Source organism: Pezoporus wallicus, unplaced genomic scaffold (assembly GCF_028554395.1).
Source record: "Pezoporus wallicus isolate ANWC-B61680 ecotype Strahan unplaced genomic scaffold, APGP_CSIRO_Pwel_v1 contig_3817, whole genome shotgun sequence".
NCBI classification, from domain to species: Eukaryota; Metazoa; Chordata; class Aves; order Psittaciformes; family Psittacidae; genus Pezoporus; species Pezoporus wallicus.
In genome coordinates, this window is record NW_026635157.1 from 6,659,416 (window position 1) to 6,685,582 (window position 26,167).

At 40.4% G+C, this 26,167-nt stretch overlaps 1 protein-coding gene across 9 annotated transcripts in view; it reads left to right on the plus strand.

Moving 5' to 3' along the window:
* Positions 1-26,167, plus strand: part of NHSL1 (NHS like 1) — a 177,016-nt gene that overhangs the window by 130,388 nt on the left and 20,461 nt on the right. For all 9 annotated transcript variants that reach the window (XM_057407500.1, XM_057407435.1, XM_057407444.1 and 6 more), the window contains exons 3-4: positions 14,843-14,970; positions 22,644-22,836. In XM_057407500.1, coding sequence (XP_057263483.1) covers positions 14,843-14,970; positions 22,644-22,836 — 321 coding nt within the window. The remainder of the gene's footprint in view (positions 1-14,842; positions 14,971-22,643; positions 22,837-26,167) is intronic.

A 26,167-nucleotide genomic window follows, 5' to 3' on the forward strand; every position in this document is an offset into this window, starting at 1 on the left:
ACTGCAGTTTCATCTTCTGTTTCAGTAAATTTATATCTAATGTATTTGTGTGAAACTAAGTAATATATGCTGCTTCCATGAGCTTGCACATCTGAAGTTATCTCGGTCTGCTGGGATTTTTCTTTAGAGCTGCTGCTCTTTATAGAACTAAAGCTGCTACTCCAACTTACTGGTTAGCCATTTTTTTAAAACAAATGGGCTCATGCATGTGATGAAGGCCTCCTTGGTAATGAAGTGAATTTCAGTTTCATACTTTCAGGGTAGTAACCTGAAAACCTGCCTTCACGAGACTTCAAACTGCTAACATAGTCAACAAAACTGTGCTATTTATTTGTTTTACCTCAAGCTCTTTCCCTGGGCTGTGTTTATTCCCCAAGAACAGTTTTAAAATAACCCCTTGCTGTGGCCTTTAGTAGCCACATGATGAGTTTAATACCATTTTCAGTGATTTAATTCTTGCCTGTAGGGCCTCTAGTAGTAAGAGAGGCACTGACTAAAGTTCTATCAGTTTTACTCTGCTGTGGCTTCAGACAGCACTGTGAAATCAGGAAGACACCAGTGCTTCACACTGGGAGGCTCGGGTTAAAAGTTTTGTAGCCAGGGCTGAGTTTCACTGAGTGTAAAGTGCTGTTGAAATTGTGAAGTAATTGTGAGAACTGCCAGTATGCTTTTCTGCATGTTCCTTTAGAAAAGACAGTTTTCCAAAGCTTCTTAATGGGTAAGATGTCAATTTGGTGCTACGTGATTATAGCATAGAAAACTTTGAAGAAAAGTGGTGTCATGAGAAGCACCATTGGGCTATCATGGGAACTTCAGTTCTGTGTTTTCTGGCTTGATGATGAAGCTTGCATTTTGACATTTTTTTGGTGTTTCAAATTCATTGGTTGAGGTGAAGCGTGGGGCAGTAGAACCGTCTCTGTGTGATCCGATGTGGGGAATGAAGGATGTTGGATGGCAAGGTGTGCTGTGAACAGTAGGATGAATCTCCCTCTACTCCCAGAAGTGTTGGCATGAACAGGGAAGAAGTGGAGCAAAAGCAAAATATTTTTTTCTTCATGGTGAGTCAGAGATGAAGTACTGGACGTGCATGGCAGTTGAGGATTCTTAGGTTTGATAATAGGGGAAATTTCCTTGCAGGAAAGATACAGAAGCGCCAAAATAAATTTGGAGGGCTAGGAAATCATTGAAGGTTTTTAAGAATCGATGAGAGAAGCACTACTTAGAAATCATTTGTGTATATTTAAACCTACCTTTAGAGAAAGAGAGAACCTATGGTGGTTTCCATGAACATGACCGTGTGGTCCCGAAGGCTGAACCTAGTTCAGACTATTAAAACACACATTTGAAAGTTTTCCGGTCTGCTTGGACTCCAGTTGTCTTGTTTGGATTATGAGATCTGACATTGTTGGTACATAGCAACTTGATTGAAGACTATTAATTTGTTACTGCATTTGTTACTGCTCCAGGGAATGGAAAAGTAAATATATAACACAGGTAACAAATAGAGCACAAGCGGTCATTTAAACTACCTGTAAAGATACTAAATGCGTAACAGCTTTCAAAATAACTCAAGCAAGGTATCACTTTTTATCAAGGTGTTTTCACCCATCTCATACTAACCAGATGGAACATCTAACTTTTAAGACAGTGCAAGGTCAAACCTATTTATTCTGGTACAGTTTTCACAGCAAATGTTTGGCAGCATGGGACTAGCTAAAAATACCCGGTGAAATAGATAGGAAGCTGTCTGTTGTCTAGAATAAACTTCTAAGCACCACTTAAGGAGCAGAAAAGCTATTATTGCTGCTTATTCTTAAATTAGTTTAAGGATAAAAAATTAGGGATAGATATTAAAATGTATGATAACTAACCTGTCTTGAGAGAAATCAAGTACTCTGCCTGGTGATCTCTGCATGCCTTTAGAGGAAGCAGTTTTGTGTTTAGAGGCAGAAGAGACTTTTTCCATTGATTTTTTTTGTGAAGTTTAGCATTTTACTTAGTATAGTATGTCTCAGTGTACTCTGTTTATCACACTTTGCAGATATGTGCAGCATGTGATAGTAGATGTTCCGTGGGTGAAATTTTTTAGATTTTTGTACCTCTGAACTAGCCTTTTACCCTTTTGGAGTCAAGGGGAAAATACTGTGCTTTTCTTTTATGAAGCTACTTTCAAGTATATATGTTGGGATCTTGCATTTACATTTGTTCATGACTGAGGTAAAGCTACTTATCCTTCTTCAGACATGCAGGTGCTCAGCTGCCATCTTAAGTTTTAAAAAGCAGCATTGTTCAGTATTAGAAAATTAAGCACCTTGAAGCTGGAAAGTTTGTGATGCGCAGTGTGTCTGTTCTTGGTAACTGAAGTGGCTTTACGTAACATATTAAAATCTAAAGTTGTCATTGACTAAAATCAGTGGCTTTATATGCTTAACCAGGCTGCATTGCTACATTTTAAATGAAAGCTGTCAGTGGCACTTAATCCTGTGGCTAGGGCAGAAGAGCAAATTCAGCTGCACTTCACAGTGTTGTGGTTTAACCCTAACCAGCAGCTAAGTACCACACAGCTGCTTGCTGTCTCTCTTCCCCACCCCGGTAGGATAGGGAGGAGAATCTGAAAAAGGTAAAACCCACATGTTTAGATAAGAACAGTTCAATAATTGAAATCAAGTAAAATATAATAATAATAGGAAAAAGAGGGAGGGCAGTAAAACCCAAGAAATGGCGGTGATGCACAATACAGTTGCTGACTGATGCCAGCTCCAGCCCTGAGCAGTGATCTGCCCTTCTGTGTGATTCCCCCAGTTTATATACTGGGCATGACATGCTGTGGTATGGAATACCCCTTTGGCTAGTTTGGGTCAGGTGTCCTGTCTCTGCTTCCTGCTGGCTTCTCATGGCCCTCCTCGTTGGCAGAGCATGAGACTGAAAAGTCCTTGATTTAGAGTAAGCAACAACTAAAACATTAGCGTGTTATCAGCATTGTTCTCAGACTAAATCAAAAAACATGGCACTGTACCAACTACTAGAAAGAAAAATGACTTTATCCCAGCCAAAACCAGGACACACAGTCGTGATGCTATTGCAATATGATTTAAAGGTTTAGAAAATGATGTAGTTCTTGGGTGGTGGCAATAGATCCATTTTTTAAAATGTTTAATTTGCATTGGATAAAACAGGCTCTCCTTCTTCTTTTTTTTTTTTTTTTTTTGGAAGGAGCCAGGACCTTGGAGTGCCTGGTGAAGCAGGTTGGGCGACAATACACACACCATCCAAGGTGCCTGTTTCCTTACTGTCAGGACCAAGCTGCTCTAGCTGGCCTTTCCTGAGAGCCTGTTTCCTCTTCCTCATGTTTTGATGGTGACCTTATGGAAGGTGTTTCCTTGCATACAGATGTTCAGATAGAAACAAAACAATATTGACCCTTGAGGAATCTTGTGTGACTCTGTCTTCCATATCACTGTTTCCTCCTAGGGAGTCACGAAAATAGGAGATGAAGAAAAGGGATGAGAAGGAAGAGCTCAGGCTCTGCATGGGGTTAGGATCGTCAAATCAGTCCTGGCCCCGTGTGCTGTGCACTCTGCTCCAAGGCTGAAGGACTGCTTGACTTTAGTCTTATGTTGCCAATGTCTACTGGGTGGCTGGACCAGCTCTGAAAGTCTGGTCTGGATGGTAGCGGAGCCATGAGTTTAACGTTGTTCAAAGTGGCATTATTTTTTTTTTAAGGCAGACCATTATCAGTGCTAAAGGGGCAAGTGCCACGTGCTGCAGTGTTTCCTACAGCTTTTTCAGTCCATGAGACCAAGAGTTTGAATGAATGTTCAACCAGAGTCAAGAGGGTAGCACCATAAAACAGCCCACATCATTGACATATGGTGCATTGACAGATGCTGCTCTGCAGCATGGTAGTGTTCAAAGGACCATTGTTTAAAGAAGTCCTAAAGTACAGCGGTCTTCAACTGGGAGCAGAGATACAACAGCTGTAGTATGTAGTGATGAGGTTTGGTAAGAAATCCTCATTTAGCTAACTGTACTATAATCTTTAAGAGGACAGACAATAAGGCATGAAAATGGGGAGGAGACACAGCACTGGTGTAGCATTGCTTTGCTTCACAGCTTGGAGTTTGTCTTAATTATGCCCATCTACCTTCTGGATGGGTCTGCAGCATTAGCAGTGTGTTCACAGGTGTAAGTCCAGTGTCCTAAAAGGGAAGTAATCTGGAATGCACTGGCCTTCGATAATCTTGCCAACTGTGGTGAAGGAAAAGAATAAAGTTTCCTATCACATGCCTGAACTCACTTTGCTTATGTATTTTTCAAACTATCCTATATTCTTCCTCAAATGTGAATATAAGTCAGTTGCAGTGGTGGGAGACAGAGCAGGGCATACATAGCCAGATTTCCATGGGGCAGTTAATCTTCCAGTTCCCACATTTAGCAATGTAGAGCATTTTTGACATAAATAATAAAATAATGGAGGAGGACAAGCTCCACTGCCCTATGTTGTCACTTGTCCACGAGGTGGGAGACAACAGGCAGAAAAGGAAGAAAGAACTGTGTTAATGTTAAAAGACAAAACCAGCAAGACTGAAATGGTATTGGGCTGGCAGGAGATAGTCAGCTCCTGATGGGTCTTGTGGATGCTCTCACTATGCAGTTCACATTGGAGATGAGGGGCAAGGTCTTGTCACACGCTGCAGGTTATTGCCTAGGCTGACTCTCCAGCGGATAACAAGGTGTCAGATATGTACTAAGATAAAGTATAACTGTAAATAGTGGGAACAGTCCATATGCTGATTTAATGCTCCTTTTAAGACTGTAGCTGTGGAGACTTCCTGCACAACTGCCTGTAATTTGTGCCTTTGCCTGCCCTCCCCCCTCCGCCTGGGTAATTGTGTTGATTCAAGCTATGTACATAATATAGGACTCTTTGTTCCAATGTCTCTGATGATTCATTTATTATCTCATCTTTCGAAGAGCTGGATTTGGCTAACTGTAGCTTCTGTTTAGCTTTGTTGGCCAAATGCAAGGAATGTATTTAAGCAGCAGTGATTGAAGCACTTGATTTGTTTTCCAGAAGACATCTGGTTAGAATTGTCAAATAAAACCGGATTTAAGTAGTTACTCATAAAGCCTCTATTATGTCTTGCTGCAAGACCCTCCAGACAGGTATGCATTTAGCCTTTGTTTTCTCAGTGCATCTGCCAGATCACTGTTCAGATGAGCAATATTAGGGTCAGCCCTACTAGTCGATAATCTTGCTGAGAAGATTATGGACTTAAAATAATCTTATGTTTCATTAAAGAGCTGCAAAATAGGGGGAACCACTTCATATTAACAATTGGTCTGGTTCAGATTCAGAGACATGTCAGGATGTGAGCTTCCTTGCGACTGGAAACCTTAATGAAGTAAAAGACCATTAAAGGCCAGGAATAGACCATATGTTCCGGAAAGGCCTTAGAGCTATAAATCAAAAAATAGAAATCAACATATTTCTCATTATTTTAGTTTCAATAGTCAAGTTAGTACCAGAGTTTCTGCCCATGTATCCTGCCCTTTTTACTGTTCCTGCAATAATTCACAGTTCATCTGTTGATGGTTTTGGCCAAGTTCCATACTCCAACTGCCCTTTCTAATAAAGAATTTTAAAGAGCAAATATTCAAGTGAAACTAACAGAATTTGACTGGGAGTCTACACTGCACATGTTTGAAAGCTGCTCTTGTGCTGAAAAAATGAGCAATGTGGAAGCGTTTGGGTTCCTTATTTTTCAGTTCAATTATATGGTGCAGTGCTGAGTGTAAAGACATACATGGTGGTTATATTTAGATTGTTTGCCTGATATGCATGATAAGTGAACGTAGTGAAAGTGCTGAAAGAGGAAAATTTGTCTTAAAATACTACTAATGATACTATTGTTTTTCTTAAACCAGATTAATGTGTGAAAAATTAATGTTTTATGATACAAGTCTGAATCATTAGGAGGACTGAGCTGGAAGCTTGCTGAACCTCATCCCATTTCAGACCTGTGCCTTTAGTGGAGAGAAGAAGTTTGAACTGTTAATGTCTGTGGTGTAGTTGTTTCAGTGCTAGGTAAAGCAGCTTCCATCATAAAGAATATTAGGCTTTCACTCATTTACCTTTTTGCTTTTCCTCCTCTTTCCTGTTAGATTGGGGTGTTACACATGCTTCTTTACAGCATTTTAGTTACCTTAACATTGTGTCCTTGGAGGAAAACCAATAAAACCTCCTTTTATATTTTTATATTAGCTGCGTTTGGTTGTCTAAGAAACAACAAATATCTATAAAAGTGCTAGAGAAAGAGTGGGGAGAATTATTTTAATGCCAGCATCTAACATGCAAAAGGAAGCAAATAAACTGTTAAAGCTTCAGACATCTTGTTACCACTAAATGTAGTTGTATAACACACTTCAGAAATCTAAATTAGCACAAGGCAAATGGTGATAATTATTTTGAGCACTCCCTAGAGACAGCTTGTTAACAAATATAATTTGTCATGGCTGTTGCATTTTAGTGTCATTAGAAAGGTTTTTCTCTATGGCTAAATTATGCAGATTACCTTGGAGATTTTGGGAGGGATTAAATGAAATTGGTTTTTAAAAGCTTCAAGAAAAGAAAGAAAGGAATGATCAACATGTTTGCAGTGGCTTAACCCTGTTAAAGGTATGTTCATGTTGCAGAGTTCCTTTTAGTTTGAATCCTTCGTAAAGACTTGCATCTGATTTGGAGCCTTGAAAATTACCTGCATACTTGCTTTACTTCAGTGTTGTGCTTTCATCCTCATCCTTGTACTACTACAAGTATCTGTACAGCTGAGCTCTGAAGCAATGTGGAGAACCAGTCCAGAAGGGTGGGCTTCCAAGCCTGGCTGGGCATCCACGTACCATGTCAGGGTGCCCTTCCCAATGAGAAGGTGATCCCTTGTGTGTTGGAGGGAATAGACCCAATATAAATACATTTGATCACTTTCAGTACAGGCTTCTTTGAAGTACCCATTCAACAGACTTCTCCATCACCGAGTCCAACAGCCCTCTGTTAGAGTTACCTTCAGCCTGTGGAGCCCAAGACATTTTTGTTTCTGGGAAACTCCTCACAGCATGTGTCATTAAAAGCTACCTGTGTGGCTTAGGCTTGGCTGTTTATTCAAGAGCGGGAACACATGTAACAGTCTTTAAAAAATCCGTCAGACCTTTCTTCTTACTCACCAGATAAGAAAGTCTTGCAGTAAATGACTGAAGTTTTGCCGGTGGGTTAAAAACTTGCCACTTCATATGGTACTTGCTTGTGGAATAAGTTTGTTGGGTACCAGTGTTTACTGTCTCCAGGCTTGTTTTATGCTTTTCTGTATGTACTGATAAAAGCAGAAATAGCAATATCAAATTGCACTTGGGGGTACACTAGGAAAGGTAGCTAGATTGGCAAAGGCTGGAATTAGCCAAAGCATTTAGATTGAGCTGTTGAGCAGAAGTTTTTTCAGCTGGGCTGTCACGGTACTACATCTGTTGGAATTCCTGACCCATTAAACTGTGAGCCTGAACAAAATAGCACACTGGATATATCACAGCTGAAGTTCATGAACTTGCTTTGCAGTCAGCATTGGTTACAGTTCAGTTGTTATTCAAGTGCATCATTGCTATGGCTTTACAACATGTTTTAAAGCTTTGATATAGAAGCACTCTGTGATAGTCAAGTTCTGCAGATGATATGGGGATTTATACATTTGAGGGAAATGGGACTTGATCCTAGCTGAATGAATTTTTGGGAGGAATATAAAGTGGTAGAGGCAAGCTGTCTGCCTCATTTAGATCCAGGGACAAAAATAAATGCTGCATTGGAATTAAATTGAGCTTTTTTTTTTAAAGTCATATTTTGCATGAGATATTTGTCAAAAACCAAGATTAGCTTTGTACAGCTGTGCTTTTATACAGCCTGTTTCATCCACACACAGAGAGCTGTGCATTCTTATCCCCAGTCTACAAATGAGGGACTCATAAGGGGGCACAGAGCGAAAGGCATCAGTTTTACTTAGCTTTACCAGCCAAAGAAACCTTTGAACTAGGGTATCTGCTTTAATTACGGTCCCAGGCATAATCATTCTCAACAAGCTCTTTATCTTGAAAAGTTGCCTCCCTGGAATTCTCTGATTAACTGCATAGTCCAGAGTTACCCTGATCTCATCCACATCTTACTACAGCACTGCAAGCAGGCAGAGGGGCAGCTGCGCCCTCTGAAGAGGTCCCAGTTTGGTAGGTATATTAAGAGCATGTCTTTTTATGCAACATTATGACCGGTCCCAAGCAAAGCATAACTGACTACTGCATTTCAGGTGGCACCTTTTTTGCTTGGTGTTCATAGCACAGTGTCAGGAAGTTGGAGATTTAGCCTGTGCTCACCTCATACTTAAAGAATTTAAATTTGTGTCTGCAAGAAAAATACTTTAACTTGCAGCACTTTATTTTAAGCAGCTTTTGGATGAAAAGCACATCATCCTGAGGTGTAAAGATTTTGAAATCCCTGTTATATTCTCCTGCCCCTCATGAGAAAGGATGCTTGCAGCATTGGACCCAGCGCTGGTCCTTACTGGTATGGTGAGGATGAGAGTCAAGGCACCTCAGGTTTTTCTTTACTGGGCTTTATCCTGAAGTGCTTAGGAGGCACATACATGAAATTCAGGTTGTGCCATGTCTGTCTGTAGATTTAAATTCTTGATTGGATCTAACCCAAAGTGATTTTCTCAGATGCAGCAATGCCAGGTTGGGAAGCCGGGTCTTCTGACATCCATGCCTGTCTGTCACAAACCCACAAGGTCTTAGTTGGTTCAACTGGAAGAACAAACCCAAAATACACATGAAGTAAATTAAAATTATATGCAGTTATTTATCAGGTTTGAAACAGAAGGTTCTTTTAAAACAAAAAGTAACGATACAGTACATACTTCGGTTATTAAAAGTGCATTGTGACCTATAAAGCGATGGGTCATTTAAAAAAGTTTACTTTTACAAGACAAGATGTATATTGTACTACAGCCTGCCTGGGTTTAGGTGAAATTGTGAAAAGCTGTTTGTAAGATAGCTTTTGTAGTTGTGACATACGGAGGAGTATGGTTTGTGGGTATTTACAGAAGAAGGGGCTGGCTACGGTGTTTGAAGATTTCTGACCTCAGGGAGTGCAGTGGTTTTCTGGTGATACGTGCACTGAATGGATAAATGTGTTTTAAGATACTAGTCAGCAGATTTATTTCTCTAGTTGACAGTTTAGCTGACTCTTGCAGTTAATAGCCTTTCTCTAATATCAAAAAAAAAAAAAAAAAGGTAAGAAAAAATCCCACTCTACGGAATACAAGTTACAACATGAAAGGCTCTAGTAAGAAGTCACCCTGACTTTAGCTGAGATAATTTTTTAGGCATGCAGACGCAGCTGTCAGCTCATCGCTTGTCCCTCCTTGTTGGACAAGGAGACAACAGGGGATGGTGCAAAGGAAAGCCAAGTGTGTGCTGGTCTTTCCCCTTCCTCCTTCTGCACCCAGGAATTTCTGTTTTGGTGGCTTTGGGCAGCTCTGCAAGGCAGGCGGCATATCTGCTCTTCTGGGAAGGTGCCCCTGGTCCAACTAACATTTAGTGAGTGATTGGTTTCAAGTTCCAGGTACTGCTCTTGGATACAAGGCAAATTCAGATGTTTCTGGGACATTATCTTTCTGTCTTCCGTTGCTTGATCCATCCAGTGGGATGGCTAGTTATGCCAAGCAAAGTTGGAGCTATTTAGATATCTGAATAACCTGGATGCCAAGTTTCTATATTTTGGTATACTTGTGAATATCATGGTAATTTAATTCTTTAACCAGTGTCTTCACTGATTACTAATAAACATTTAGAAACGCAGAAAAATTGTGGTGTTTTTTTTTATAAATTAAACTCTTTAATACATGCTCATGAGCATGTTTGAGTGTGTACATGTGGATGCAGGCAGCTACAGAGCTGATCCTGCACCAGTCACATGAGCACTGTTTACTTACAGGAGTAATCTCATTAGGGCTAATTAAGTGAGTGATGGCTGCATGCTCAGGCCTGAGGTGTGGAGGACTGACTGGTCCAGGGTGGTGGCAGAAATCTGTGCCTCTGCACTGCTGCTGGGGCTGCACTGTGGGGAGATATCCCAGGCAAAGATGGGGTCCAGTCCTGAAAACCAGCACCTGGAGCCTTCCTTCCTGCAGCCAGGTCAATATGGGGCAGGAAAAGGAATAGTTTTATGAAGTAGCTTGTGAGAAATGATACCTAGTCTTGCACAGTTCATTTACAATTAAAATAATAAATATGGAAAACTTCTGAAAATGACCATACATCTGTCTCCCTCTTACCAGTTCTGCTGCTGTCAGGGCAATGCATTTTACTTTATATAAACTTCAAGAAACTGTGACTGGTTTTGGTGGTAGGAAGCTCAGCAGGTATGAAATGTTACCAAAGCTGGTTAAAGAAAACAGTCAACACACAGAGTTCCCCCTCAGCAAACTCAGCTGTCCTTCTTCTGCACAGCAGTGTGGTGTGTAAGTCTGACTAAGAAGACAAGGTAAACATTAATCCTGGTTTCCTATGTCAGATGAGTTATTGAGGTATCAGTCCTGTGCCTTCTGCTCACTCCAGTGATTTATAGCTCAAATGGTCATGTAAGAATACGATTTCAAGTTGCTGGAAAAACAGTAAATCACCTCTGCATGCAAGACCAAGACTTGCTACTCTGTGTTACCAGCTCAGGGTCAGGTGCAATTACATGCAGGTTCCTTGTATAAAATGGGAGAGGAGATTGGGGCTGAGAGGCCTCAGAGGTATTTTCATACACTTTGCCTGGCTGCCTGTCACGGAGGCCATAAGGTTTTAACATGGAGAGGTCAGGTTACTCAAAACAGCACAGAATTCAGTTCCTGTGGCTCAAAACTATGGTGCAGAATCACCCTTGGCTCAGCTGAGAACGTTGCTCTCAGCATGGTGCTGCTGTAGCTGTCCATTCCCTCGGTTATTTAGCAGATGGGAAGAGAGCAGAGAAGGGTGGTGCGCTCACCTTCTGTTGGTGAGAAGCACATCCCCAGCACACTTCTGTCTGATGCCAGGATTTAACAAACCCTGCGGTAGTGCAGTCCCGAGCAGATGTACAAGTGGTTGGATATATGACAGTGACTCAGATATAATGATATTGGGCACTGACAGCTTTAACATGTTTTCTTTTATCGTGCATCTCCTGAACATCATATCTACCCTGTTTTAATAACTGGAAATGATGAGGGGGCTTTTAAAATGTTCTTGACCACTTTTCCCATGCATTTTCTTCACACTCAAAGTGTGAAGAGCAAAACTCAACTTCATGCAAAATTTTCTTCTCTAGGAATGGTGTAAATTGTACCACATGTGGGGATAAATTATAATATAGCTGGCTACAGTAATTTTTAAGCAGTGTTTATAATACAGAGAAGGTTTTGAAATTTAAGGTATCACTAGAAGAGAAGGAGAAGGATAAGAATTAAGCTATAATTTTACCTATCTAGAAAAGCAGTTGCAGGCAGCAGCAGATGATGGGCAGCACCCTTGCGCCCTCAGCCCCAGAGTGGTGGAAGGAGGAAAGGGAGGTGTTTGCAGCCTTCATGCTGTGGAAATATCCAGTGCAGCCACTGATCACAGCTGCCAAGGCAGTGGCTCTTTCTTGGTCCTCTTGGGCAAATAGTGTTAGTGTAAACAAAACTGGTTCATCTGGGGCACAATAATATTGTTGCACATTTCAAATCATACAAGATTATGACTTTGAGCTTGACTGCAGTATGTGCTGCAGATTTGAACTGGTGAGCCCATCATGAGGAGTGGGTGTTTGTGTCCTGCCTGGTGCAGTCTCCTGGGGTTCAACATGGCAGTTCTTTGGCAGAAATATGTGTATACCCAGAAGCTGTGTATAGTTATGTATATTGGATACTGTGGGTAATGGCAGCTCTGCCACTGGGTCTAGCCAAGATTGTATCTGTCCTGCCTCAGCTAGCACTAATGTATTGTCACACTCTTAAAACTCAGGATTTTTAATAACTGTATTCTTCTGTTACCTAGTTAGCTTCCGTACAGACCTCTCTGAAACAGGCATAACTGCAAGAACTTTTAAATTCAACTGAGTATATAGTGTTTCTCTCTTTTTGGGGTTATGGAAATAGGACAAAGTTTTGCTTCTCTGGGGAAAAGGAAACATGTCTGGATTCTACAGTAAGTATTTCTAGCTTCTTTATTGGTATTTTATCTGAAAAATACAAACCTGATTGCTTACAGAAGACCATATGCACGTTCAATAATAGTGATGAGATGGGGGGCTACCTCCGGCTAAAACAGTGTTTAAACAGAAGTTGACACACTTGGTCTGGCAGTGACAGGAGCTTCAGTTAGATGCAGTGACTGAGCTTGTGTTGTGCTTTTGGGCTCTTGCAAGGTGAAGTAAAAGATACCTGCCTAAAACCTCTACTGAGGTTTGTTGGCCTTTGGTCACATCCCCAGTGTGTGTTTCCTGCTATGCTGCAAAATGTACCATGACAGTACCTAGAAAAGGCTGTTCTTGGGGAAAATCACCTTTTTGTTGGTGGTGTTCCTCTGGGGTTTTGTAGCTATTCTTTTGGTTTCCTCAGCAATATTGCTGTAATAGCCTCTGATGTTGCATGGATCTTGCGTTTTTGACAAATAGAGGTTGTGAGCTTGACAAACAGCCAGTTTTTTATTGCTGGTCCATTTGAACTTTTGGTGGACTTGAGACCTTCAGTGTTGACTTCCTTAAGTTTCTGGAGCTCTTCTGGGCTTCATGAACTGCACTGTTCATCATCTTCATCTCCTTTGTTAGCAGAATAAATAAGATCAAGCAATTAATATCAGAGCGTGCATCTGTCATGCCCCAGAAGGAGCCCTTCACCCTTGGGAAATGCCATGATGCCCAATGTTGAAAAGTCACAAGAGTTGCATTCTTAACTTAGGTTGTATTCATGTTTGTTTGTGGTGATTAGTGGCTGGTCTGAAGGTAAAACTTGCAGTGTCTAAGTTGACAACTTATCACGTTAACCCACAGTACAAGTTGAAGCAAGCCTTTGGGCTGTCTTGTTCTGCACAGCTCACTTATGCCTGGTGATTTGTAGCTCAAACCAACAGACAGCCATCAGGGCACTCACATTTGTGATTGTTGTGTGTTGGATCTGGCTGGATACAGTGCCAGATTTGGAAGGGCGGTGGAGGAATTTGTTTTACTGCAGTTGTTGGCAGTCATTTTTCATGCCCCACCTGAAGTACAGCAGCCGTCTGCCAGATGCATGCAGTGTTGGCATGCTCACATGTGTGAAACAGGTAAACAGGGTCACAAATCCTGAGATGTACCAATTGGTCTTGATCTCAAACCCCACCACCACTGACCTTGGTCCTTGAATTGACAGAGAAGTGACAGGTTTATGCCATACTGTCCTTTTTGACCCCATAGGGAAACTTGTAATAGGCCAGGACATACATCTGGCTCTGGTGAAAATGGCTAGTTGTCAAACTGTAAGCTTGCTGTGTCGGTGTGCATGTGCAGATACAGGGGAATCTGCACTGATTAAATCGTTGTAGAGCTGTGATTTCTCTAGGTCAGTTAACCCATTGGCACCAAGTCCTCCAGGCCTCAATCTGAGATCTTCCTGAGCATAGCAGATGAAATATATGCTGGAGTTGCAAATTGTAACCCCACGTAGTCATTTGCCAGGCAAAAGCCTCTCTAAAACCTTGCCCTCAATATAAACATTGCATGTTTTCCATTTTAAGGGGTATTCAAAAAATTTACTATCACAGAAAGTCCATCTTCAGCATGTGACGATAAAAGCGCTTTGTGACTTGATAATGCCCATGTTTGTGCAGATATTTCAGTTCCTTAGAAATGTACCAAATACTTAATTTTCTGTTTGCTTTCCTTGTCTTTCAAGAGATTCAGATCTCTGTCTCTGGAATTGTAAAGCTAACAGTTTGACTGGCCTGATGATTTTGGTTGCTGCATCTTGAACATTTAATTTTTCCTTATGCTCTGGCGTCTGTTATTCTTTAGCACAATCACACTGAATATCAATTAAGAGGCGGGAAGATGATTATGGAAAACTTGGGTGAGGGGGATGACACGCTGACTGGGATTTTGACTGTTTTGAGTGGGGATGCATGTTTGCTTCATAATCTTTCTGAACTTTGAAAACTCTTCAGTACTAAACTACGTGTGCTCTGCAGAAACATGAGATTTTGATATCCCCGTGATACGCATTCATCTCTCCAAAATCCCAATAAATGGTCTCTTCCATGGGCAGGAAGACAAGTGGTCAGTGCCAGAGTTACTTAGCAGATGGTGCTCTAGTAGTGAGCAGCATCATCGTTTAAAGTGTAAGGCGCATAATGGATGTCTACTGGCCTGGCAAATGAGACCCCTGGTGTTACTCATATGCTTCCGTCTCTCATCCTGCAAGATGCTGCCATCTGTCAAGACACTGAGCCAGGCCTCAAATAAGTACATAAATCCATTTCCCCATTCTTTCCAAAGCTCTTGCCATCTCCTGGATTAAAAAAAGCCATGGGTATATATGTTATGTGTGGGCTTCTGTATATAATACAGGTGAGGGAGGGGGAATATGGATACAAATAGGAGTAATGCACCTTTGGGTTCTGTTACTTGGGACAGACAATGCTAATGCATGGCAAACGTTTTCAGAATTTTTTAGAATAATATCCTGTACTTTTGTATGTGCCATTGTACACCAAGAGTAAACAATAATGACTCTTGTAATGAATAAGTGTCCTCTTTATCTTTCTGCAGAGTGTGATAAGTTGCGGCGGGATGGCTACCGGAGCTCACAGTATTACTCTCAGGGCCCCACTTTCTCCTCATCCTCCAGTGCAATCTGTGGAAGTTACCAGGATGATTATGAAGAAATTGAACAAAAGGTAATGGTGGGGGCAAAATGCTGGAAAGTATAAGATGCCCAGTGCAGTTTAATTGTGTGCCATAACACTGTTCAAATAAGGTAGGATTTTAGAAGATCATGAAGATGCTTACTCCCTTGAATTACAGTGATACTAGGTTATCTGACTTACATAGTCTTTTAAAGATCACATTTCTAGCCATGCATTTATATAAAGTTCCTGTTGTCATGTTCAGGGAGTGAAAGCCAGAAGGAGTTGATAATGTTCTGGAGGGAAGACCCCAGAAAGGACAGCTGTTTTGAATCTGTTAAGTGTTTGCATTCAGGTAGCAGGAGGAGCTATTAACCAGCCGTCAGCATACTCACATTGTAACAAGGGACATGTGCGCACTTAGAATTGCTAATACAGGCTCTAATGCAGTTTCATTAGGTAGAGGCTTTGTCCTAATGCATTGTAACTGTTCATGTAAAGACATCCAGAAGAATGAAAAATTGCCCACTAAGTTGGGTTTATAAGCTTTCTTTCAGTTTTCCTCATGGTTTTCATGTTTGTATACACACATCTTAACTTCAAGTATGGTTAGCCTAGAATCTAGAAATAAAAAAATAGAGAAAGGACAGCTGAGCACAAGTCCCGAAGAAGTTGTGAAGACACATTGTTATATACATAGGTCCTTATGTAACTGCAGAACTAGTAAAATGCATTAATGAAGAAAGAAGAAAAGAAATTTTGCTCCCTTGTCCTTACCCTCTTGTGCCTGTGACTCTGAAAGAGAAGCTGACTTTGGTATTGTGGGCTAGGAGATTACTGCTGGGGTGACAGCAAGATGAACTGGAGCCTGTCTGTCCAAAGCTGAAATGCCTGAGCTCCTGGGATTTTCAAGATAGATATTCTAGAATGCTTTGCCACAGACTACTGTTGCTTAGAGAGTGGGAGGTTATCCTTGATTGTAACACAGTTGAATTTCTTTAAATCATTAATAAACCATATGTGTGTCTATATCATGAACCAAATAACTGCCTGCATACAAAGCGTGCAGATCCTGAGAACTCACTTTACGGTGTTTTCAGTTCTATCCTCCATGGTTTTAAGTCACATAATAAAAGGTGTGGAATATGTACAGTCTGTCATCCACGTGGTGAGTGCATTATATCTATGTATTGGCAGGGAATGTTAGAGCATCTTGTTCAGCTGTGTGTGGTATGTACTGGCAGTGACAAGAGAATGTAAAGCACATTCATACTGTGGAATGCATTATGACAATTTGCAAAACCTTGCTTACATCAGTGAAATTTCCACTGGAGAAAGTTTTGACATATTGGTTGTGGCTATTAATATGTGCATACATCGATGTAGCATGTAAAACTAATACAACATTTAAAAATATATAAATACATTTTTATTCAACAGTTTGAGTAAGAGCATATATACATGGGTGAAGCTTCAACAGACTAAGAGCTGTCAGGTTGGGCAAAGAAGAGATTCAGAGCAGCCCTGCAGAGAAAGATTTGGGGGTGTTGGTTGATGAGAAAATGAACATGAGCCGGCTTCAGTGTGTGCTTGCAGCCCAGAAAGCCAACCGTATCCTGGGCTGCATCAAAAGGAGCATGACCAGCAGGTCGAAGGAGGTGATCCTGCCCCTTTACTCTGCTCTCATGAGACCTCACCTGGAGTATTGTGTGCAGTTCTGGTGTCCTCAACATAAAAAGGACATGGAACTGTTGGAACAAGTCCAGAGGAGGGCCATGAGGATGATCAGGGGCCTGGAGCACCTCCCATATGAAGACAGGCTGAGGAAGTTGGGGCTGTTCAGCCTGGAGAAGAGAAGGCTGCGTGGAGACCTCATAGCAGCCTTCCAGTATCTGAAGGGGGCCTATAGGGATGCTGGGGAGGGACTCTTCATTAGGGACTGTAGTGGTAGGACAAGGGGTAACGGGTTAAAACTTAAACAGGGGAAGTTTAGATTGGCTGTAAGGAGGAAATTCTTTCCTGTTAGGGTGGTGAGGCACTGGAATAGGTTGCCCAGGGAGGTTGTGAATGCTCCATCCTTGGCGGTGTTCAAAACCAGGTTGGACGAGGCCTTGGGTGATATGGTTTAGTGTGAGGTGTCCCTGTCCGTGGCAGGGGGGTTGGAATTTGATGATCTTTGGGTCCTTTCCAACCCTAACTATTCTATGATTCTGTGATTATATGATCCTTATCTTGGTTAAGGGTTTATTGGAATGTTAAAATAACACGTTAGTAACAACTTTTGTGCATTCTGAAAAAAATAAAGGTGCAACTAATATAATTGAAGAATAGAATAGAAATTCCATTTCAAATTGCAATAGTTTCCTCTAAATATTTTTAGCTGAAAGGATAATTCACAGCTGTGGAGAAAGATAGTTGCCGAACTGACAGTCTGGGATGTTATTGGTTATCTCGGAACTTTAATCTTAACCCTGCTGCTCTTATTTGCAGCTCAAAATGACGTTAATTCCTTCTAAACTGTAGCGTGATTCTGCCTTCATATTGTATAACTCAAGTGTTTTGTGGAGTCCATTGACCAATATCTTTGTTTAACTGGCTTTTATTGTAATGGCCTAAAATTTTACTCTTTTTTTTTTTTGAAATGAATGCTTACCACAAGGGATCTCTGAGCTTGAATTATAATCCCACTGGTAAATTGCCAAGTAATTCTAATAAGTCTTATTCTTTTAGTGAGTATTTCAGCTGTCAGAGGAGTTCTTCAGTAACAGTGTGGAACTGGGGTCACCAAAATCCCATGATTTAGAATGTGAACTCTTTGCCACTAGACGAAAGCTTTGTAGCTTTGTTGTTTATTCAAGGCAAAAAAGCCAACATTTAAATTCTGAACATGCAGCACTTAATAGTTGAAATTCAAGACAAGCAGAATAATGATGGGTGGATGAATAGCTATTTACTGTTCAGAAATTTACTTCTAAGTTGACATAATTGCCAACTTGCAGAAGAAACAATGTTTTGCTGCATGGTGATTTCAGAAAGGACACCATCTTTTCCTACTCTTTTTAATCTGTTTTTTCTTTTAATGTAGGCAGATACTCCACTTGTCTGGAGACAATATAAAACCATGATCAGGTGATGTGATAGGAGACTTCAATCCACAAACATTCTCAGATTTTGTGTAGGTGGGTGTCTTGTCAGCAGAGGGTAATATTCATACCACAGAGCAGCATGTGATTTAGTGTGAGTCTTAGAAAATGTCTGAGGTAAGCAGAACATTTGCTGTTCCAAAGGAGAACCACTGAGGAGAAGCAGGCAAGTTAATCCCACTCAAAAATGAGGAAACAAAATTGGGAAGCATGGAAAGCTGAAGCCTCTGAGTAGTAGTTGATATAAAAGGAAGTTCTTGGAACTACGCTTTTAACGTTGATTCTTACAAGTTACATTAATGGAGCTCAGGCCAATCTCCACTGCAGTTCTGATCCTAATTGAGTTTGTTGGAGATTAAATTGGTTTATCTAGATTTTACATGTGACTGCTGTGACCAGTGTCCTCCTTTCCTGGCTTTTTACATACCACTGATGGTGATGTGACTTGGAAGCTATTTCCTGCCTTTCAGTATTGCTTTGTTTTCCATGTCAAAGATGCACTGAGATGTTGCTTTCAAACTCTGGTTCACCTTGTGTTCTGAAATGCATAAACTGTGTATATTAAATGTGTTTGTGTTTTGTGTGTTTTCTTCTCATTCTTTTTTCTTTCCCTTTTTATCACTCATTCTCTTTGTTTCTTTTTGTCTCGCTCAACAGTCTAGTCTGTTAGACTGCATCTCTCAGTCTTGCATTAGCGCCTGCTGTAACTTGGTTCCCTGGAGCAACAAGGTACCTTGCCCAAGAGTGGGACCATCCAGCTGCCATATCTGCAGCTTGATGTTACTTGTAGCATTTAGCATATATGCAGTCTTATTCTGCTCGTAGCCTTCACTCATTGCCTGCTTCTGTTTTCTGCTTGAAAAACATAATAATTTGAAAAATCAGCTGCTCAACAGAGGAATGCCATGCCAGGTTTGTTTCCTTTGTTATTCCTCATTGCTCCTTTTTGTCTGCAGTCTGGTGTTCTCTATTTACTTGGTTCCCTGAAATTTTTAATTCCCTTTTGTCTATTAACATTTGCCTCCTTTGAAACCCTTCCCCCAATGAACACTGTGTTTTATTTAATTGGCTGCTTCACTGGTTTTTAATTAGCCAAGGAAAAACTTACTAATTTGGAGTAATGTATTTTTCTTAAATGATTAATGTGAGCTAGAGAGAGAGTACTTGCTCCCAGGCATGTAGTATATCATGTCTTTAGTCCATCTTTGAAAATATTTGTATGCCAAAAACTCATGCTGTTTTTCCCCAGGTCCTGTCGTTTGGCTTATGAACTTTGCCTTGATACAGTTGTTAATCTTTGGGTGAAAAAACATCTATTTTACTTATTCATGGGGAAAAAAAGTACATTTTTGCCCCTGTACTGAGCCAAACTGTCATTTGGCTCTACAGTATCTGCAAGAGACTGTTAAGTATCTTAAGTGCAAACAAATGTATTAACTGTATTGTCTTGAGGGACTTGAGGAGGCTTAATGTAAAACTTTGTGTGGTGTTAAGAGGGCCTAAAGCAGTTGGGCCACTCCAGTTCAGAGATGGGAACCCCTGAGAGCCCTGAGGCATGGGCTCTAGCAGAACTGCTCAATTTCACTTACAGGTGAAACATGACAGGGAACATTTATTTGTACTCTCAAAACTGCCCGCAACTCTTTTACTGAATTATTTTGTAGAAGTACACTCCACTATCCTGTGGCAGCAAATCATTCTTAACTGACACAGTGCTTTGAGCTCAACTGCACAATTGGGTTTTCAATTGCTCTTCATGTGTTACATGCTCACTGGGCTGATTCATTTCTGGCCATCTTCCTCCATCTGTCCCCAGTTTTCTCAACTTCTAACTATGCAAAATATGTGATTGTCATTCACATTTCATTTATTTTTTTTTTTTATAATTAGGATTCCCTCATAGTAGATGCTTCAGTTCTTCAGGTTTTCTATGTGTTCATATACTCTAACTGAAAAAGTGTCCTGCTTGGTTTGGGTGATTTCATTTAAAAGGAACGGTGGCTTTGCAGCCGGTATTGCTGCCACTTGACATATTGGAGTAGCCCCTGGTACTGCTACGTGACAGCTGAGGCCTGGCACTTGCAGTGTAGTTTGAATATGACAGATATTGATGCTGACAGTATCAACCAAGCAGAGTATCTGAAGGTCACTGGAGCTCATCTTCACCCCACACAAAATGGAAAATCAGGCTTGAGGTGTCTCTGTTGGTGACCAGATAGAGACAGAGAAAAGCTCTTTGTACAGGGAAAGCAATATTCCTTTGCCTCAGCCCCTGATTACTCCTTTAAGTGCATGCACACATGCTCCCAGTGACACTGAGCTAGTACCCCTGTGCTACATTCCTTACAAACCCTTTATCTGAGCTGTCTTTAAACCTAACTAGGGGGAAGCATGGCCTGGAGGAAGCTTTTCCTTCTCCAAGGGTATTTCTTTCCCAGTTTGCTTAAGTTAATGAAGGTTTTTATGAATTTGAGTGATTTGAGGTGGAAAACTCCTTATGTGTAAGTACATATACGTATGTGTACCCACACTGTATATGTGTATAAACAGTGTATATACACACACTCATAATAAAATAAGCATTCACATTATAATTCTACAGGAATGGTTTTAAAGCCTTTTAAAAACAGTGTAGGCCTGAAAAAAATACTGGTATCCTCCAAGAAGCTTGTTTTGAAAGAATTGCTGGGGCTTTCACAGGGTTGAGCCCTTTCCTGGAGACAGCATTTCTCCCATCTGCAGCCTCCCTAGTAAAGAAATGGATTATTTCCTCGAAGAAAAGCTCCGACATTTCAAAGTGTGGTTCCAAACTCTGCAGGATGGCGTTAGTAATAATTTCATTGCTGAAATGTTTTTTTATTATGACCTGAAGAGATGTTACTTTTCTGTTCTTTTACTTTTTGCCTGTAATTTGCTTTCATTTTTATTTTTTAGTAAGTTTAATGTTGGGCAGTGGCCTAAAGGATGTAGAGTTGAAGTATAATAGAATAAATAAATGGTCAGTTATTTATAAACAGCAGGAACTCCTCATGGTAAATGGAAGAAAATAAAATCAGAAATGATAAACAGTGGTTGGAGCACAGTGTCTGGGCATGTCTTTTGTATAGCACTAAGCTTCAAGAGAAAACAGATCACTCAGACTGCAAACCCATAATAGTAAAAATCCATCTGTAATAAATAGCTGTGGTGTTTCTTTCCACACCTGGATACAGCAGTGATGCAGAGAACAGGGGACCCAGTGATCTAGTATTGACAGCCCTATTTTGGGTAGTATTCTGCTCTCTGAAGGGAGAGGGCAATAAAGAAAAGGGGTTGAGGACTGTAACTCTGGTCTGGTGGTAGAGAGGGAGGTCCTGAAGGAAACACTCCTGAAACAGAGGAATCTGGGGGTTGTAGAGATCTCTGCTAGTGCTGTAGCTGCTACACAATTCCTCTTCAATGTTTTTCTGCTCTCATTTGTTTTGCCTGGGGGTGGGAGGAGGTGGAAGTTGGTTTTCCCCCAGGTTTTACTTCCTCTCCTGCTTCTGAGATTCCGTGGGGTGCCTTGCTGCCAGGAGCAGCGAAAAGGCAGCTTCTCCTGGGTTTGCTTGTAGCTTTTGACCATCTGTTAGAAGCCCCAGTGATGTCTTCTGCATGCCCTGAACCTGCCTGTCCTTGATTTTGCTATGTGCTAGTATTGCCTTATCAATAAAAGCTATCATACAGCGTTTTCTGCCATTACTGACGTGCAAGCACAGACCTTGCAATGAAAACAAATGGCTTTTTTGGCTTATAACTTTGTCTGATAGAAGTGTTTGCATAAGCTGTTCCAACCTGTTTTTCTGATGCAAAAAGCTTTTAGTTTCATTGGTGTTTTGTTTTTTTTTAAGTGAAACACCCATCATGGAGGTGAAATCTGCCACTTTGATAAGGAATTACTTTTAAAATTACCATATGGCTACTAATATTGAAAACTGCTTCACCCCTAAAAATGGGCAGAATGTACCCCTTGACTGTGGCATGAGTTTCTCCAAGTGCAAAGCAAAGTTATCTTTGCTGCCCTACAGATCTGATTTTGTAGACTGGTGATCTTGTAGAGTGCATTGGCTGGTTCTTTTACTGAGCTCACACAAACTCTGTTCATAACAGGCTTCTTGCTGAGACCTTGAACATCCTAGAACAGCTGGAGCAAAGCAGTGCTCAAATCTTATCTTCCTAATAGGACACTGGGAAGGGAGAAGTGAAGGGAAAGCAAACTGCCACACAGTGAGAGGGATTAATCTATTTAGGGACGATGTTAGTGTGAAAGATAATCAGTTACCGTTCTTTTCTATGTTCAGTACCACTCTTATCTCTCTCATTTGTACATATTCCTTAGATTGGTTCGATGTCTTGGATAATAACATTCCAGGTGTTTTGTTGTGGGGTGGTTGTATGTTTTTTAAATCACTTTATGTAGGTCAAAGTGTGATATTTATGAGGGTGAATTTTATTTGACAAGCAATCATGCTGACTGCAGCGATAATACCTTAGTAATATCATAGTCTTACTTTTTTTTATCTGGTTATAAACTTACATTGTTGTATGTATTTCTATTGGTAGTGTCCCGTCTCTTCCCCAGAAGAAGAAAAGCTTATTACCATCAGAAGGCCTAAAACTCCAGTTTCAGATGACTTATCAGATATCAACACCCAAACCAACTGGACTAAGTCACTCCCACTGCCAACGCCAGAAGAGAAAATGCGACAACAAGCACAGGCAGTCCAAACAGACGTGGTTCCTATTAATGTGACTGGTAGGCTTTTAATTTCAGTGGTTACGTTAGACTGATGAGGGAGGGGAGGGATAAAATGGGATCCATGCAGTTGCATAGCATTTTGACATATATTTGATGCATGAATTTTAAATTACTTGTTGCACCATTGTGCAGAAGTGTAATGTGTTTAATAGTCTACCTCCAAACTGTATGAGTAATTAAAATTATCATTAATGACCACAGTTTACACAACATGGGCTTGAAACAGCATTGGATATTCATGGAATACAAGAGGGGGATTGATAAATAGCAGTGGTTTGCTGTAGACTACACTGAATGAGAAATTGCATTTTATGCAATGCTAATGATATTTCAGGATTTTCTTTTAGGAATTTTATATAAGGATGGTTATATATGAGGGACTTCTGTATTCCAAAAAAACAAGTGTTACAGAATTCAAGAAAACAATCTCTAGAGTCTTATTTTTGTATCAGCTACAAGAGATTTAGATGTCAAGGGAAGTAGGGTAAGAACAACAAAAGTTAATGGGGCTATATCTTAGAGCAAGACTGTTGGTAAGATACTGCATTAATGTGACCACAGTCCACATTTTCTTGTTACAAACTGGGTATTAACTGTTCATTTTGAAAAGGTTCTTTGGTTTTACAGTTGCAGAGCTCTCACTCTGTGGAAGTTAAATTATGTTAAAGCCTAATGCTGAATACTTTGTTGTGTGTAAATAGAATTTCTGGGAAAGACAGAATTACCACTTCAGTTTAATAATCCCTCTTTTTCTGCACATTATCAAGATTGTCTATTATTAGTTAATTCAAATAACTGACCGTTTGCCTGCCAAAACCAGGATGATATTCACTATCCAATTTATTTCAAATGCCATATGGCACACTGATTCCAAGCTCAATCTTACAATCAATAGCTTGCAATGTTTGGTTTTGTTTTTAAATTAATTAGGTGTTCTCTTCCCCTGTGTGACTGCCAATAATTTTTTCACCTATGTTTTTATAAACTAGTATTTTAACTAGTATTGTTTGATAGTATTTAAATAGCATAGGAGCAGTACTTCTGTTACAAACATCAGAGAGAGATGAGAAATCAACAAGAAACATTCCTTAAATAAACAGCAGAAAATATTTGAAAGAAATAGTATGAAGACAACAGATAATTACAAACACCCCATCTCTAGAAAATTAATAGAAGGAAAAGAAATGCCATAATGAAGTGTTACTAGGCTAGTTGGTGTTATCTAGGAAATGTGGGATACAAGTGCAGAAGGTCAAGTTATGGGAACAACGGATAATCTGACGTAATCAATAAGCCTGAGCAGGGCTTAGATAATGTAACAGCAGGAACAGGGTATACTAACAGAAAGAGTAATCTGCTGTTCAATGTAATGACCCTACATACTGATAATATATGGGGTAAGCAAACAGATGGAAAGAAAAATGAGATAAAAGAGATAAATAACCCTCATACATTTAAATCACTGTCACTGGGAACGTTACAGTGTTTGGATAAATTACACCTGTGACTTCAACCAGCTTAATTCAACTGGTGTAGCAAACCTGGTGTCCCCTGAATTATTTGGTTTGCACGTGGCAAGCTCAGTGGTTCTCAACATTTCTGATGAAAACAGAAATTGTATGTATCACACCTCACCTTTCTGGAGCATCTGTTGAGCATCTGTTCCCCTATAAACATGGTAATTGAAAGGAACCAGAATGGGGAAGGTGGTGAAGAAAGACTACAGTTGCAGTGTGTGAACTGATCTCTGGAATCCACCATTTCCTTTTCCTTGGAATAGTTATATTGCTACTATGAAGCAAGCAAGTGACAGTAACAGACTATGAGCCATACACAACACACACACACACACACATACACACAAAGCTGCTGTCCTTGTACATCTTTAAAAAGTCACAATCTGCTCCCTTCCTCTGCCCTCCCACACACCGAGTAATTTTATTTTGTGAATTCCTTATGTTACTGCATGAGGCCAAGAAAAAAAAGTCCAAAGATTCTATGCCATTTGTTCAACGTGCCATGGAACAAACCGTTGCTGGTTTTTGTTTTGATTTGGCTTTTTCATTCACTTTTTTTCTCACTCTCCCAGAAGGGAGGTCAAAAACTTCTATTTTGTTACTCCTGGCACAAAATAAAAGGTTAACCTCTGAAGAGGCTGCTGGCAATTGACAGCGTTTTCAGCAGTGCATTAGTAACGATTCTGCTACAATGGCATCTCACGTGGCTGTGCAATAAATGCTCCACGAGTTCAGCTTTCAGGGCTCTTTGGTGAACAGATTGCAACTAATACAGTAGTAGCAAAAATCTGTTGGATAGCCTGAGGGTGCAGGGGCATTGCATTATGCTGACAAGCTGCTAACTTAGACAGCCAGATTTGGAAGCAGTTTCAGTTTTTGGGAGTGCCTGGGCTGAGCTTGTTCTGGCCTGGAAAGGGTTGGGCTGAATTTTCAGTGGTGGCCAGTCTTTGCTTTTACATACCTGGGGGTTAAAAGATGTACGATGGTGTCTGCTCTCATGGGATTTCCGGAACTAACTTTCTTTCCAGATGGAGGAGGCTGGTGATGGTGGAGGTGATCAGTGCAAGGCTGGATCCTGCAAAACATTTAAGCATTTGCTTGAGTCCAGCTTGACTGACTCCAGTGAGATTTAAGCACATACTTAAATATTTTCAGTGGATCCAAGGGAACTGAGTACACTGCATGTAGGGAAGATTGAATAAACTGCATAAGGAATGCCTAGACTTGTTACAGACTTGTTACAAACCAGCAACAGAAGGAGAAAAGTATCCTTAAATCTGCAAATTATATTTAACATTAACATTGATATTTTCATTTAAAAAAAAAAAGGTGATAGCAAAGAAGGGAAAAATGAGATGTTCTGATTTGTCCTGTTGGAAATTATCGAAGTTGCTACTTTGAAATTCTACAAATTAGCACAGTGGCTTTGAAAAATCCTTTTGTGTATGAAAAGCCATTGAAGATGGATTGGTTGAGTTAGCTTTTGGGTAGCTCAGGGGAAGAAGTTACTGACCCAGTAAAATTTTCTCATGGTCATCCTGTTCGTGCTGTCTGAGGCTTCATGTAAAAGACTCTGTCCTTGTTTGCACCCTCTACTTACTGTTTACATTTTACTCCAGAACATTCAAAGCTGCATTTTAATTTCCTTGCAACTTAACCATCTCAGGCATAATTATTGGCCTTTGAATGGATAAAGATATGTTCAGAAATGCAAACCTTTCTCATTCAAATTCTTTAGATTTGTTATCATTTGGCTAGAATTACTATTATCCTTCATGGCAGGATTACCTAATGGTCCTGATCCTGTAAGG